Genomic DNA, 16,345 nt, shown 5'->3' on the forward strand with positions numbered 1-16,345 from the left:
GCAGGTCTCCGCTCGCCTTTATTGGATTGGCACAGAGCATCGCGGGGGCACGGACAGCTCGTCTCCACCCACGCCCGCCCAGCAGGACCCGCTGCGGGCAGAGCGGACCAGCAGGGGGAAACGCCGGCAGCCCCGCGGAGGCCTGTCTACACTAGGGCTCCCCGCACAGCCCCTGCGTTAGCAAGGGGAGGATGCTGTACTTGGTGCGGAGAGCCCCAGGCCTCCTGCAACACCCCCTCCCCACACCACACACACGAGTGGGGCCCTTGGAGATTAGCCATGCAGGGGGGCGGTGAAGCCAGGGGCGTGGGAGACGCCAGCACGGTGCAGCCAGACGACGAGGCTCAACTGATCCGGCCCCTCGTCTGTCCCTGAAGCAACAGCCCCCCGGCGCCTGGAGTGTCTGTGTCCTGCCCCGCGGGCTGAAGCAAAGAGCGGTGTCCCCTGGTACCGGGGAGCTGCTGAACGCTGAGGCCCGTGGACTCGTGCTGCCCCTGCAGCGGCAGGGTGAAGGCGGGAGCAGGGGTAGAGACCGGCTGGCAGTGCTGGGAGCTTGGGCAGGAAGCAGCTGGGAATCCAGTCTGTGTCCACCTGAGACATGCAAGCACAGGCCCGCGCCCCACGGATACATGGACGGACGGATGGACGGATAAGCCTCCGGTGCCCAGATGCAGCCTGGCCATGCCAGGAGGCCCCAGCTCTCACATCCACCTGATGGAGAAGCCCTGGCTCAGGCTGAGGTGAAGGTCGCTCACCGTGAGCACCTGTGAGGCAGAAAGGAAAGAAGATGAAGGAGTGCTTCTCTCTGCCTGGCCTGTGCAAGTGCAGGCAGGGGACTCAGCACCCCATCAAACAGGACTCTGGCCCAAAGCCCCTCTCCCAGGGCCTGGGGCTCTAGCTCAGCAGGTGCCACGTTGCTGAGGTGCTGGATGGCTGTGGAGGGGCTGCGAGGCAGAAAGGCATCAAAAGACTCTCACTGCTTCAGTAGGACTGGGCAGGAGGTCCCAGGCAGCAGAGCAGGCCCCAGACAATGAACTGGTCTCCCCGTGTTCCCAGGAGGCAGAGCTGGGATGGAAACCAGGCGTCCTGCCTCCCAGCGCCCTGCTCAGGCCACAGAGCACCCCTCCTCCTTCCCGGCTCCCACACTGGGAGCTCCAGCCTGTCCCCTGAGGCAGGTGAAGTGCCCTGGCTAAGACCCCGTGCACAGGGCAAGGGCCGTGGCCAAAAGGGATGCAGCGTTTGCCCTTTGGCACATCACAGCAGGCCTGGAGTGCAGCACGTAAGGGACAGCCGGGGGTGCTCGTGGAGAGCAGGGGTGGGGCTGGGGATGCAGAACGCACAAGGCTGGGCTTACCTGGTTGTCCAGGTAGGAGAAGGGATGCTCTTCACCATTGACGGTGACTCTCGTGGGCGGACCCCGGACCCCATAGACCGTCAGCGTGTCCACAGTGACGTAGGTGGCTTCCACGTTGGCGTGCAGGACAGTGGAGGTGAAGACGTTCTAGGCAGGATGCAGAGGGTGAGCGTGGGCAGCTGAGCTGAGCTGAGCTGTGTGGGGCCCCATGACCAATGCCCAAGGGTGCAGGGCAAAACCCCTTCCATCCAGACAGGCCTTTCTCTTCCCTTCCCAGCTGGACAATGTCATCATCCCTGACCCCCTGCACCCACATGCTCAAACCACCAGAAAGGCCCCTCTGCCCCACAGCCCCTCTTCCAGGGCCTGACATGCCATGGTTTACCATGCTCCAGCACAGACCTGTAGACTGGTGCCTCCCAGCTTCCCCAGCCCAGCAGCTACAGGGAAGCTCATAATGCTCAAAAGGTCTGGCTGGAGGACAGACTCCCCTGTCAGCACTGGGCAGTCCCAGAAGAGGCAGGAATGTGTCACTGCAACTCAATCAAAGGCCTCCTCCCAGGCGCAGGGGCCTCCTACCTGTGTGACGTTGAACACCAGGTAGGAGTAGTTGTCCTTCTCGAAGGTGTCCAGGCTCTCACCGTCGTCCCAGAAGAGGTCCCCCCAGGCGACAGCGTTCGGGGATAAAGCTGCAACCAGGCGCAGTGGGTTCCCCCGGCTTGCCCCGCTGGTGGTCTCGGGTTTCTGTGGGGAAGGAAACCGTGCATGGCTGGGTGCTTTACTGCAGTCTAGATGCATGAAGCCTCCAGCTCTCTGGGGTGCAGCAAGGGGCATGGGGGTGCATGGAACATGGATAATGCCAGAGACCTAGGAAAATGGCCCCTAGAGCCCCTGACCCAAAGCCAACATCATGTCTGCTGCTGCTGCACTGAGTTGGGACCTGCCAGAGCTGCTTCATGATGCTGCAGGACAGTCCCATGCCTCCCTGGAAGGGCCAAGGGGCCCCGTTTCTGCCTGCCCAAGACCACCCCACGCTTGGACCCTGATGGTGGTACTGAGGCTCTGGTGAGCCCTGCAATGGACACAAAGAGTGGTGCTGATGGTCCCCCAAAGAAGCGTTTACTAGCTGAAGTGGGGGTTAAAGACACGGGGCCTTTGAGAGGGGCCAGAGCCCCCTCCCCAGCCCAGAGCAGAAGGTTACTGCATTCCCTAAGCTGGCAGGTGTTGGGACATGCCGGCTGGCAGCCCCTGAAGCAGCTCCATGCTCTATGGCAGACCCCCGCTCCACAGCCCTGGGCCACCCACCTGGGTGGGGAGAACGGCACCCTCCCGGATGTGCAGGTTGATGTGGTCCAGCGGAGCTGCCATCTTCAGCATCTCCCCGCTGCTGTTCACAGACGAGCCCTGCAGAGGCAGAAAGGGGCAGTCAGGGGTGTGCTCAGAAATGAGAAGGTGGCCACTGCCCTTCCCTGATGCCCCTGAGGGTGGCTGTGGTGCTGCTCAAGGGTGATGCGTGACGCCGTGTGTGGAGGTGCCTGGCTGGGTCTTCCTCGGACCTTTTGGTGCCTATTTGCAGCCAAGAGGATGCAGAGCAGAGGAGGCTCCTCTCAGCTTCCGCGCTGGCCCTCTCCACTTTGCTCCCTCGCCCCACCCCAGCCCTGCTCAGCCTTCAGACCCAGCTGGTGCACCAATTCCCGGACGCTCCTGGGGCTGCATCAAGTACGGTGCCCAACAGGATGCAGAGCCACGCGGCCCTGCTTGGACCAACCTCCCAGTATGCTCCGCTCCTCACCGTATAGTAGTCGTACCACAGCCCTCGGGGGAAGTAGCCAATCACCGAGTCTGCTCCAGGCTCCAGCACTGGTGTCACCAGCAGGCTCTCCCCCCACAGGAACTGTTTATCAATGGAGTACGTGACCGTGTCCTGCGGGAACCTACAGCAGGGAGGGAATGCAACAGACCTGATCTGGCCCGGGGCCCCTCACACTAGCCTCCGAGCCACGATAGAGCATCTTGCACTCCATTGGGTGTCTGCATGTCAGGAGCACTTGTTTGTGGACAAGCAACGTTAAGAAACCGTGGCTGGGGGGCCAGAGTGCAGACTTGTGCCATCAGCTTTCAAAGGTTGTGCCTGCTCAGTGGGGTTTGGGACATGCCCAGCTGTAGGCTGGTGGAGGGGGGGCCAAACCTCCTGGCTCGGTGAGGGTGTGGGGTCCTGGGGAGGGGAGCTGTGCTGGCCGTGGGCAGTGCAAGGGGAATCCTTGTTCCAACGAGGTTAGTTTCTTACTCAAAAAACAAGGGCCGCATGACTGTGTCACCCAGGAGGTGCGCCCGGTGGAAGAGTGTGTAGAGGAAGGGCAGCAGGGCATAGCGTGTCAGCAGCACCTCCTTCATGGCTGTCCGTACTTCCGAGTTGAACGCTGTGGGGTCTTGGGCCTGGGGAGAGTCCAGAAAATTAGTCAATAGGCAGGACAAGCAATGTCCTGTCTTGGAGCCTTCAGAGAAGGGAGTGCCTCTCATAACCTCCATCATAATCCTCCCAGCACTGAAGTGTCCCCCACAGCCCCGTGCCCATCCCAGAATGGGAGCCTCAGCTCTGGAGACCCCCGGGGAAGGCATGTCCCCTTGTCCCCCTCTTACCTTCTCATTCTGGGTGTTGTGGTTTCGGGCAAAGGGGTAGAAGGCGCCAAGCTGCATCCAGCGAGCGCAGAGCTCCTCTGAGGAGGTGCCTGAGAAGCCACAGATGTCTGCCCCGACCAGCGGGATCCCAAAAAGGCTGAAGCTCAGCAGGCCTGAGAACAGACAGAAACTGAGCACGGCAGGCTGCTGGGGGCTGCCTGGAAGGGAAAGTCTCCCTGACTTGGATCAAGGCCCCTGCCCCTTCCCTTGCACAGACCACAACACCAACATGGTGCAGAACATGCTTGGGCAGCTACAGTCACCCACAAGACCAAAGACCCACTACAATGCTTGTGAGCTGGCATCTGGCTTCCCCCACAGCACAGGCCTGGACTGGAAACAACAGGGAGAGAGCTCCTGTTAGGCACTGCCCAGAGGGGGACAGGAAAACTGCTATACAGTGAAGAGACATGTGGTTTGGAGGTGTCTAGTAGGAGCTGTTGTGCAGCAGATGGGACCAGAGGAGATGCAGGTGAGTGTCTGAGGGTGTCTCTATCTGCACCAGGTGTAAGAGGATACTTATGAGGTCCCCAGAGGCACCCACCTGGGATTGACCACGACATGTCCTTCCACTCACTCCTGTTGTCACCGAGCCAGTGCCCTGAGTACCTGCCCTGACTGGGGAAGGTGGAGCGGGAGATCACGAAAGGGCGTTTCCCTCGGATTTGGATCAAGGCACTGGAAGACAAGAAGGAGAGTGGCACACTTGGCATGGCAGGCAGCGACTCAGAACCAAGACCCTTGCCCTGAGCTCACCAGAACCAGAGCCTGAGGCAGCACCGTGACTGGGAACAACCCGGGCCGGGCCCCTGGCAGCACAGCCCAGAGACATGACCCTGCAGCCCTGCCTGTTGATGGCATCAACTCAAGGGAAGCCTTGACATAGCCTGACTGAAGGAGGAGGACCCTGACATGAGACAGCACCCATATTCCACATGCCTGGCTCCATCAGCCACTAACTCCCTCACCCTCCTCTTTACCAGGCCCTTGTGCATTGGTGACTCAAACCAACTCCACCCTCACGGCTGTGAGTGCAAAGTGGGCTCTTGCCTAGGGCAGCTGGAACATGTCCCTCTAAGCCAGGCACTCACGCCCCAGCCATTTTCCAGCCCCAACTTGATATCACCTCCCTGCATGCAAGCCTTCACACCCAAATCTCAGCCTGACATGGCTGTGATGAAGTCTTGGCCCTTACCTGGCTGTGGCTTTGGCTTCCATCAGCCCATAGAGGTTGTGGACGTTGTAGTGCACAGAAGCGTTCTGCTTTGCTGAAGCACAGAGAGTCTTTGCAGAGAGGGACCCTCCTAGCACAGCTGAAGGGAGAAAGATTGTAAAGAAAATAGCTACACAGCACAGAAGAGATGAGCAAACACCTGCTCTCAGATGCCCACCTAACAGCTTGATCTCCAGTCTCCTCATATGGCCCAGAAAGACAGGATTTCAGTTGCAAGCAGCAAGCAGAAGGAGAAATTCCTGCTGGCTAAGAAGAGTCAGCCCCCAATCCTGGCCTGCTGAGGTAGTCCTGCTGTAGGACCCTAGTGCTGAATCTGGGTACCCAGGTGTCTGAATACAGAAGGCCCCTGTGTTTGGAAGCCCATGGGCATGATACAAACTGCTGGAAAAGCTATGCAAAGGGAGGGTCAGAAAACATGGGGGCAGCATAAAATACAGAGGCTGTGGCTCTTAATCACAGTGGGTCCAGTCCAGCTGTGGTGTAAGGAGGCCTGGCTCCCGGATTCCAGTCATACTGCTTACACTCGCGCTCCTCGCTGTCTCTCCCTCCTTACCAGGCACGTATGGCGGCCTGTCAAGGTCCCCTGCAGGACAGCCATCCACCGACCCATCCATGAAGTCAGACGGCTCATTCATGTCCTATAGAAACAGAACCAATGGAAATTCCCTGTGTAGGGTTTGTGGTGGTCAACCTGGGAGCAAACTCCTCCCAGACCCAACATCCAGCACAGCCAGGCAAAAAGCCGAGCCCACCAAAAGCCAACCATCTGGTCCAGGTCACAGAAACCCCCAGTGGGACTGCTTCAGGCTGCCTTGGCTCCCGAGCCAGTCCCAGGTGCGTCTCAGGACGTGAGAAACCCACACCACCCTTGGACATGGGCTGTTGAGCTTAAGGCTCATTTCATGGCACGAGCAGCCCAGCTGCCTTGTACACAGGATACTGCAAGCTTCCAGTGTGCAGCTGGTATCTACACGCCCTTCAGGGATTCATGTGCTGGTCATCTGCAAGGCAGCTGGACAAGAGGTGCCAAGAGAGGTGCAGAGGTGAGGTCCATGCTGGCTGCAAGCTCTACTGGGTGCAATGCAAGGTGACATGGAGAGTCCCCTGGCCTGTAGCTCATGCCCAGCAGGAGGAAGGAGGCACTTACAATCCAAAGCCCATCAAAGGGGACATAAGCATGGAAGCGCTTCAGGTTCTCCAGCCACCACTGGTGTGTGTCCTGGTTGGAGAAGTCTGGGAAGGCAGTGAGGCCGGGCCACACCTACGGGAAGGACAAAGAGTAATGCAGTCAGAGGCCTCACCAGCTATTGGCACCAAGGAGCTGAGCACATCTGAGGAAAGCTGTCCTCCTGCACCAACACCAGCCCAGTTCCCCTCCACCTGTTAATGAACAACTGGCCTGCCTAATCTCCCCTACACAGTGGACTCCAGGTCTGCGTCTAGAGCTGCTAGGCACCGTGGTAATATAAACAACAACAGGGCATGCCATGTCGGTTCTGGGCAGACAAGGTGTTAGTGTGACCAAATGTTCATAGAAAGGCTGCTGTGATTCTTTCTCCAATGTGCCAAAGACACAGTCGGTGGGGATCTGAGCTCTCCTGGGCAACCTCGCCAAACCTACTTGCTGGGAGCCGGTGCCAGAGAACCAGCACATGAAAGAGGCAGTAAAAATAAGAGAGAGTCCAACTGTGCTACAGCTGTTCTAATTCCTACCAAAATTAGGTACTGGAATCGTGCCCATCCTCTCCACATCTGGGCACCTCAGCAAATGTCACAGACCAATCCTCAGAACCCCCAGTTTTACCAGTGGGGAACTGAGACACAGGGAGAAGAAATGCAACTTGCCCAAGGACACGCAGGCAGTCTGTGGTGGACCAGGGAACAACTCACATCTCCCAAGTGCTACGCTCAAGCCCTAGCCACCGGCCCCTTGTTCCTCCCTGTTTCTCAGTCTGAATAAAAGTAGGAAAGAGGCCTCGTAGCCACTGAAAAGCCGGTCTGATTTATTTTTAATCCATTCAAATCATCAGCCAGAAAGGCAGCGAGTCTTTTTTAAATGGGGGGCCCCTGACTTCACATGAGACAGTGACCAGGGGCACTGCACTGTGGGAAGTGCTCCTGTTTCATTGCATCTCACACATGTGGAAGCAGATTAGGCCCAGGGTTTTTAGCTTAATGACCAGCTTTCTTTTTTTCTTTAATATTTTTCAGATTTTCTTAAACACCCTGAGGGAGTGATGAGCAGCTGTGAGAGCAGAAGCCCAGACTGCATACACCTGGGAGCAGCCAGGTAGAAGTCAGGGGAGACTGCAGATAATGAAGTGCAGAACTCCGAGGGCTTGGCTCACCACAGAGAACTGCACATCAGTCCATGAAACAGGAAGAAATTCAGGTGGCTGCACCACTGGCTCTGCTTACACAGGGACTTATGCAACTCCCTTGACATCCAGGGAGGCACCCCATACTCACGGGTCTGGGATCAGGCCCTGCCCTCAGGACTGGCCCTATAGAATCCAATCACATAAATGAAACTTCCACTGATATTAAGAGGGAAGCCAGGTGCTGGGCACAGCCAGGTTCTTGCACCTCAGCCAGGAAGGTCACTCAGCCATTATACCTTAATTTCTTTCCCATAATGTGATGGGAAAAATCCTGGCCCCTTAGAAGTCAAAGCCAAAAGCCTCACAGGGTCAGGATCTTGCCTGGACTGCTGCTAGCTGGAACTTGCCCTCCTACCTGTCCAATCAGCGGTTGCCCCTCGGTGGTATTTATAAATATTCCACGCCTCAAACCTTCGTCGAACGGCCAGTAAGATCCGCGAGGATTAGTGCTGCTGATCCCAGGGTCCTGGAAGCACATGGATCACGAGATGACACCAAAATCCATGCAACCTCATCAGTGAGCACTAGCATAATTCAGAGAACACATGACCTGGGTTTCCAAGTTAGGGTGGACCAAAGTTCACATGTGACTGCCACTTTGACCAAGAGGAAGCGAAACTTCCTCCAACGTTTCACAGTTCAAGGCACAAGGCTTTCTAAAACGTCACTTCAAGTGTCAAGCATGTGAGAGATGTTGAGGAGGGAGAGAAGTCTAAGAAACTACACACTTCTGGGTATTGCTGTGGGATGATGCTCCTTGTTCTAGGAGACACCCAAAAGGAGCAGTCACCACTGGAATAATTCCTTTAGACAAAAGGTTCTCAACTTTCATATCCCAGGATCCCACCCCTCCCCGCTGGTCATCCTTCCATCAACCCAAGGTCTAAATGAAAACCATTTCCCAATGTGAGAAGTGCTTGGAAGTCATGGCCTGGTCCCATCACCTCCAGGATGGGGGCTGGAGAGTATGAATGAATGACAAGTAACTAACTGATGGGTTTCTCCTTGGAAATGGGATTCTTTTACTCTTAAACAAGCCAGGAAAGTAACAGGGTAATACTGTGTCTGTCTCATATGCTCCCTTATAAAGAAGAGTGAATTTCCAAAGACAGTGCTTGGGGAATCCATCCCAAGCAGATGGGCATTACCGCCTGCGTGAGGCCAGAGCAGAGAAGAAAACGGGAAAATCCTTAAGACCCCCTCCCAAAATAACATCAAAAAAGGGCCTCAAACCAGTACCTGAAGTCAAGGATTGTGTTTGTTGGGATGGCACTGTGCATTATAAAAAAACACAAATGCAAAGATTTTCAGCCAGAGTAAATGGGCATAACTTCACCATGGACTCTGCCAGGTTACATCTGCTGAAAGTCTGGACCAGAAGCAATTTGTACTGTGATGGGTCTGACATCAAACAGAGAAGCAAGCAGCATCCTGTTCTTGGGGTTTTTTCCAGTATTAGTTTCCCTCTCACATGCTATTTGGCTGGATTGACCGGGAGTGTTAAAAATGCCTTAATCCCTACAAGATTAGCACAAGGCTGGTCTCAGTACCAGGATCATGACGTAGTGCTGGCCATGCTTATGGAGGTCTTCCACCAATTGGGGGAGTGTGTTGAATGCCTGAGGATCGAAGGTGAAGTCTCGGTTCCCTTCCATGTAATCGATGTCATTCCACTGAGCATCCTGCAAAAAGGAGATGCAGAATAGCAGGGCACAGAAGTGCCTCTGAGGAGGCCTCTCTTGGGTTGCAAACCATTACATTACCTGTGGTATCTGGTAGTTCCTCATGGCTTTCACGGTCTGCCAGGTCTCATTGCTTGTCCCATAGCCCCAGCGGCACAGATGGAACCCGAGCCCCCAGAGAGGTGGCATGGCAGGGAGACCTGGAACAACACCATTGGAAAGGAGACGATGGAGAATTTAAGAGTCCCTGCTGGAGGCCATAATGATTATGATGCTCTACCTCAGAACTGCCATTTGCTGAGTCAGATCTTTGGTCCATCAAGTCTAGCTCACAGAGTGGCAGAGAATGGGTGCTGAAAGGGAGGGTGAACAGGGCACATCCAGAATTTTCCATTCCCTGCTCCTCTCCCATTGCAGCTTCCAGTATTCAGAGGTTTAGGAAGCTCTGTTTGAGAGGCTGCCCCCAGATCTACCATGTTTGATATCTCCCCATAGACCTCTCTCCCAAGGATTGGTCCATTCCCTTTTAGAACCAGCTTCCACAACTTCTGGTGGCAATGAGTTCCCCAAGTTAATTATACACTGTCTGAAAAAAACCCAATGTTTATTGCTTTTAAGCCTACTTCTAAGTTTTATGCCCCCTACTTCTTGCATTGTGAGAGATGGTAAATAATATATCTCTATTTACTTTGTCTGCACCATTTACCATTCTGTAAACCTTGATCGCATCCCCCCTCAGGTGTCTCTTTTCCCAGCTAGAATGTCCTAGCCTATTCAGTCTCTCAACAGTGAGCTTGGTGCTCCCAGTGGGAGAAGGCCTTACTGAAGATGAGGGAAAGGGGAACCACTGCCTATTCAGTGTTGGTGGAAAAAGTGGGGGGAAGTCAGGGTGTAGACATCTGAATGCGGCGAGACTGGAGTTCATGAATGCACGGGATGGCAACAACAATGGGTGGTTGCTCATGGTGTTGCTGTGAGGAGAATGGCTGTGCTCAGGACATTTACCTATCACCTGTTGGTACTGCTGGATGACCATGTTGGGATCCGGACCCAGGAAGATGTAGAAATCCAAGATGCCCCCGATGGTTCTCCAGGTCAGGCTGGGGGCCGGCTGCAGGGCCACCTCTGAAAAATGACAAAACAGGGGCAATGAAACAGAGAAGCCAATGGCTGGAGCATGGAACAGTGAGTCAGGAGACCTGGGTTTGAATCCTGATCCTTCTACTGACAGTCTGGCCTGGGGAAAATACTCCATGCTACAGTTTGCATCTGAGAGTGGAGGTACCAACACTGTGCTATGGTGCAAAGGGGTTGGGAGGTTTCATTCAGTAATGCTGGCAGTGTACACTGAGAGGCTTGGATTTACAGAACCACAAAGGTTCACTGCTACAAAATCAGTTTGACAGACCAAGGAAGTGTAGAGGTTTTTCTACACAAACACTAGGAACATCATCATTTTGCCCCTCAGGGAAACAAAGCATCCTAGAACTGAAGAGTTAAACATGAAAGCCAGCAGGGATGGGCCAAGGGCTTCCCTGGGATGAACAGAGTGTGTATATGAATTCTCAAACTTCAGATGCAGCCACTGGATTTTCACAGCTCTCCCCTGCAAATATACCCTGGAGGGAATTCTTGCAGTAAAGTGTGCGCAGCTGGAGCTAACATGGCACTGGTGTGAGAGGACTCATAACTTCAGAGTCCCAGATGGCACGGAGAGGTTGCTGCTGTGAGGAGCTTTACAGAGCCTGTGTCCTTGCTGACATTGTTGAGACACTGCCATCAAGACGCTCACTCTGCTGGAGTCCTGGCTGGTGCCGATAGGCCATTAGTGAAAGGATGCATGCACTTCTGGAGACCCAGCTGGCACTGACGGGCTGCTGTTTTATAGCGACTCGCTCTAGAAGCCACAGCTGGCATCAGCAGGGCACAGCTGTGAGAAAAGCAGCGAGCAGATTTATATCCCTGTCTGCACCAGACCTGGAGCTCTCCACAGAGCTGAAGTGCCAGTCAACTGACAGAGGTTGGGGAACAAGGGTGGACACGGGAACGAGGCAAGCTGGCTTTTCAGACCGCAACTCAGCAGCTGTGTGTGTGGTTAAACTGCTCGACGGTTGCTAAAGAGCCTAACTTTGGCCAGGAAACAGATGTCAGAGCTCAGTAAAGGGGCTATGAAACCACATCTTTCCCTTTCACAGCTTTTTCTTGCCTCAAGTTCCTGAACAGCCAGCTCAGGTCAGCCCAGCCCAGCCCAGCCCAGGTCCCAGAATGGCAGGCAGGGCCTTCCTCTAATGATTAGAGAGGGCCCATCAGGCTCTGAGCATCCAACAGCAGAACCCACAGGCAGGGGAAGTAGAGGCTCCCCTCCTTGGACCCAGGACCCCTGTGCCAGCCCAATCCCTTACAAGGAAGCACCTACCCATTGCGTTGCTATTTAGGAGGAAGACACCATGTGCTGCTCCCCCTTCCTCCAGCAGCAGGTAGAACGGGTGAGATCCATACAGGTTGTACGACTCCTGAAAGCCAAAGGTGTCTGATGAGAGCCCTGTCTTTGATACATCAGCATCCCAAAGCAAGTTACAGGGAAGCAGTCCATGGAAGGAGTGTTATGCACTTAAGAGAACAGTTCTGAGAGATGCCATTCAGCACCCTCTTGCCCCTTTATAAGCCCAACATGACCTAGGCTTGAGTAAGACCTCTGTTGGTCATCTTCGCCAGTCCAGAGGATGGTCATGAACAATCTGGATAGAGAGAAGCTACAGGAGGCTAAGATCACTTCAGTGTTTGGCCCTGAAAACTGAAAGGGGCTTGGCTTCCTCTTAGCAAAGAGGAAAACTCCTGCATATGCAGCAGAAGCCAAGTGGGATACGGCAAGCTACCAAGGGGAAGCAGATGCAAGGAGCTAGACTAGAGGCAAGGGAATTAGTGCTCAGTGGGGCAGCTGGGCACAACTGCTGTGTAGCTCTCAAAGCAGCAAGCATGCACCTGGCTGCCACACGGACCGCTGGTGACAGAGTAAACAGCATCTAAGAGACTGAGAGTTGTCTTTATGCAGAGAGGGAAGGGGACTGGGGAGGGAGACACCAAACAAGAGAAATGGTTTTTCCTTCCTAGGTGATACAAGTTGGCTGGGTCTCTGCCCTCCTTCACCCGCAATCCCCACCATAAAGAACCATGCCTGGCTCTGAAACCTCTGTTACTTGAGACCCTGACTGAACCGGGGATGGGTTTAAATAGCCTCCAGGGACTAGAGGAGTGAGGAGGCTGCTGTTGAACCTTGTGAGATGTTCCATCCCAACATGGCCTTACTGTAATCTTTTGTGTTAACCAAAGGTTGAGGCAGCAGGCAACCCACACTTAGGGCCAATTACTGTGCACATACCCTACATATTTTTCTCTATCTCACATGTCTATCACTTGGGCTCGAACAAACTCATCACAGCAGTGCTTTCTTAGACACCCATCCAGCTTCAGTGAGAACTCTGCCAGGACCCAGACCCCTTCCAGCATTCAGCTTCCAGGCACCAGAGGAGAGAAGCTGGGTTGATGAACCAGCGCAAGGCAAGTCTCACCAGCCAAGAGGGCAGGAAGCTTGGAGGTGTTTATGTGTCTGCTTAGAAACTGTCCAGCTGTGCACTGGTCACAACTACAGGAGACAGGAGCAGTTCATGCATGTTTGTGGAGATGACAGCTCAGGCTGGGCTTGCTAAATCAAGGGGAAATCGCTAATGGACAAGGACATAGCAAGATCCAGGCCCTGCACTGTACCGTGGGAGGGACGTCCCGAGCCCAGAGAGTCAGGGTGTTCCAGTCCAGGCTGTGCAGGAAGGTGCTACGGTGTTCCCCAAGTCCGTAGAGAAATGTGGAAGGGAGGGTGGTGGAAATCTGAAGAAACTGGTCAGCGAAGATCAAGGGAGCCACAGTTGTGTTCAGCCTGGAAGGCAGGCAGGAGAGAGTGAAGAGCAGAGAGGCAAGTGGACCAGAGGGGGGAAAAAGAGAAGGAACAAGGAAGGAGGGGAACGAGGGAGGAGAGAAAGTGAGGGCATTAGACCAATGTCAGAGTGCTACTCCGCCAAGAGCCATGATAACCAGGGCACCCTCCATGTGTTGCATGAACTCTATCCCTCAGCCCTGGGGTTCAGTCACCTACATTCAGACACAAATCTCCTTGCTCAGCAACTGGAGTGAACTCTCATACCACAGAGCCAGGGCACAGCCTGACGCCAGGGCTGGCTTGACTCCGGCTGAGCGGGTGTATAAGTTTCAAGCGCTTCCTGTGCCAGGGAAAGCCTCCACACCAAAGCATTTTCAACCACCTAAGTGACAGACGCACCAGAGCAGGGAGGTCTTCTGATCTTCTAACTAGTGGCAAATCACCCCCAAGGGAAACAGACAGACAGCGATGGGGTTGACGAATGAAGAGAGAATTAAAACAAGCAGAAAGGTGAGGAAGGGCTGGAGCATGCGAGGCAGAAAAAGCTGTTCAGGAGCATATGGCATCCTGGTGGAACTGGCCACAGGCTGAAATGCCTGGGCACAACCCAGAAGCTGTGTAGGTTTACACCACAGCTGAATTTGGTACTTTCCCCTGACCCAAAGAAGTCCTGGCACTCAGTGCCTGCAGTGGTATTTCCACAGGCCCTTTGCAGCTTGAAACACTTGGGCAGACCAACTGGCTGGTAGGAAAGATGGAGGGAGCCCCGCGAGCAAGCAACCTAGAGTGCATGTTAGAGGAGCAAAACATGCAACTTTCAGACAGAGCCTTTCCCCTTGGTAAGGGACCCCCTGCCCAGATCTGTGACCAACCGGGTATCAACCCAGTAGGCAGAGTAGTAACAATGCTCGTTACGCAAGGCTTTGTTTGGAAGGCAATGTACACTCATTAAGTGATTAATGTTATGCAAACAACCACAGTGCACACAGAGAGGATGAGACAGTCCAATGCAGCCCATCCCCAACCTCCTTGAGATCACGGTGGCAAAGTGTCTGGCATCAACGCTGCCAGGAAGCACAAGGATCTTGTGCAATGGCCCGCACTGAACACTGGGGCCCTGGGGAAGGGGGATGAAGAGGAATAGCTCTCCCCTCCAGCCTAGACCTGGTGAGCCTCCTAACCTTCCCACCCGAGCTGAGCTCAGGGGAGCAGGAGATGGCATCCTGAGAAGAGTTTCCTCCTCCCTCTTAGCTCCTGCCCCTCCCCACCTCTGAGATGCTAGAAAGAAGAGAGGAGTGTGGGGTCTTACAGCACAGCCCCTGATGCTCTGCGCTTCAGCACCAGCCCAAACGGCTCCCTGGAGAAATCCAGGCTGTAGGCAGGGTTCTCCGCTCTCTTCGTGGCCCGAGGGACCTGCAGGGGGACTTCATACCGAGGGCTGCTGGAATCGGTGATCTACAAAAGGGAGAAAGCCAGCTTTTCAAACTGCTAAGCAAGAGGCAGGGTGGGGTGGCATTTCATGGACTCCCGGAGTGAGCTGGCAGCCAACGAAACTCAGAAGCATCATAGAGCCAGCTGGTGCCACAACAGACAGCTGCCCGGTCTGATGTGATGGGATCTGAGGCCAGAGGCACAAAACAAGCATTCAGAATCAGCCAGCAGAGACCAAGGGTTTTATTTACCCAGCGTGAGAAACCTCACGGAGACTTCCCTGGAATCAGAGAGCTCACCTTTATGTGTAACCGAGTGTCTGTCTCAAACTCCACGCTCAGCTGCAGCGTCTCAATGTCTCTGGGGTAATAGGCCTTTACCTTCCTCCTCAGCAAGCCCACCATTCCCAGCTCCGTCTGATTCAGGCTTTCCAAGACGTAGCTGGGGAAGTCGGGGGGGTAAAAACACCATGGCACTCCTTGTCTGCTGCCTGAGGCCTGGTCCCTCTCAATGAAGCAGCAGCCCCTGGCCTCACAGAGCTCCTGAGTCACCACCACATTCCTCTCGGGGTAGCAGTCAAAGCGCAGCGGCTCAGTGACCGAGCTGCATTTCTCTGGTGGCGTCTGAGCGTGCCGGCCCTTGGAGGCCTGTCTGAGCACCCAGACGGTGCCAGCGCTCAGGAGGATGGCCACTGCCAGCAGACACCCACCCAGCCACCACGTGGACAGCTTCTGAAAGCAGGAGGGCTTCCCATCCGCGCCCTCCTCTTCCACGCGGGATGCAGCCGGCTGGGGGACATCTGTTGTCAGCTTCTGATAGGACTTCATCTTCCTTGTGCTAGAATGAGGAAAGGAATAAAGCAGCACATGAACGAACTGGAAGACAGATAACCCCACCCTTCCTATTGGGAGAGTCTGCTCATCATTTTGAAGAATAAGCCATATCAGCCCGTGCCATAGCCCCAGGGGGGAATTTCCCCATTTTGTCTTTGTGCCTGCTCATAGTTTTTCACAATACTGTCCGTGCACCACACAACTGCTGCGACTCCTCTCACCGGTCCCGTCACTCTAATAGTTGTGCTGTGGGACCGTACGACATAGAGGCCTAGAAAGGGCCACAGAGTCCAGCCCCCTGCATCTGCAGGAAGCCAATGGTCCAAAAGGGTCCACAAGAATTTCTGCTCTCCCCCTCTTGTGCACACACCACAGCCACAAAGCACCCTGCAATAACAGCCTACCCTGTGCTGCAGGTAAAGAGCAAAACTCTTGGCTCTGGAGATGGGGTCGAAGGTGGCAAATCAGAGTTTGTGCCAAGTGCTGTACCACACGTGTTGCACAAGGCTCTGTCCTCTAATAGCATGATAAGGGAGACAGAGTCCTCCTGGTATCAGACCCATGCCACACTAGCGAGAGAAACACATGCTACAGCCTCTCAGAAGGGGCTGCCTTGCCTCTGCCATGGGGGCCTCCCCAGGGCTCCCAGAGGTTTGCGAGCTGCATCCAGATTTATGGGCTGTCTTGGTTCCAGGGCCTGCCAGTGAGGCTAAATCCCTCCTCCACCCACCCTGCCAGAGCTGGGGCTTCAAGAGCCTTTTGAGGGGCTGAGCATCCTCAGCTCTCATTGAAATCAAGGGGAGTTGGGGGTGCCCAGCTC

The 16,345-nt window shown here is 54.8% G+C and overlaps 1 protein-coding gene across 3 annotated transcripts in view; it reads right to left on the reverse strand.

Moving 5' to 3' along the window:
- LOC102572123 (lysosomal alpha-glucosidase-like) overlaps nt 1–16,345 on the reverse strand; it is a 21,940-nt gene continuing 5,595 nt past the window's right edge. For all 3 annotated transcript variants that reach the window (XM_006274763.4, XM_059716381.1, XM_014610696.3), the window contains exons 2-20: nt 14,992–15,529; nt 14,571–14,716; nt 13,096–13,261; nt 11,747–11,843; nt 10,336–10,455; nt 9,412–9,530; nt 9,199–9,330; nt 8,004–8,114; nt 6,415–6,528; nt 5,821–5,905; nt 5,229–5,346; nt 4,578–4,711; nt 3,995–4,146; nt 3,642–3,790; nt 3,147–3,288; nt 2,660–2,758; nt 1,934–2,098; nt 1,355–1,501; nt 1–764 (exon numbers count right to left, since the gene is read on the reverse strand). In XM_006274763.4, the coding sequence (XP_006274825.2) occupies nt 702–764; nt 1,355–1,501; nt 1,934–2,098; nt 2,660–2,758; nt 3,147–3,288; nt 3,642–3,790; nt 3,995–4,146; nt 4,578–4,711; nt 5,229–5,346; nt 5,821–5,905; nt 6,415–6,528; nt 8,004–8,114; nt 9,199–9,330; nt 9,412–9,530; nt 10,336–10,455; nt 11,747–11,843; nt 13,096–13,261; nt 14,571–14,716; nt 14,992–15,519 (2,787 nt within the window). In that variant the 5' untranslated portion in view covers nt 15,520–15,529 and the 3' untranslated portion in view covers nt 1–701. The remainder of the gene's footprint in view (nt 765–1,354; nt 1,502–1,933; nt 2,099–2,659; nt 2,759–3,146; nt 3,289–3,641; nt 3,791–3,994; nt 4,147–4,577; nt 4,712–5,228; nt 5,347–5,820; nt 5,906–6,414; nt 6,529–8,003; nt 8,115–9,198; nt 9,331–9,411; nt 9,531–10,335; nt 10,456–11,746; nt 11,844–13,095; nt 13,262–14,570; nt 14,717–14,991; nt 15,530–16,345) is intronic.

The sequence above is a fragment of the Alligator mississippiensis genome, chromosome 13 (genome assembly GCF_030867095.1).
Source record: "Alligator mississippiensis isolate rAllMis1 chromosome 13, rAllMis1, whole genome shotgun sequence".
Lineage (NCBI taxonomy): Eukaryota > Metazoa > Chordata > Crocodylia > Alligatoridae > Alligator > Alligator mississippiensis.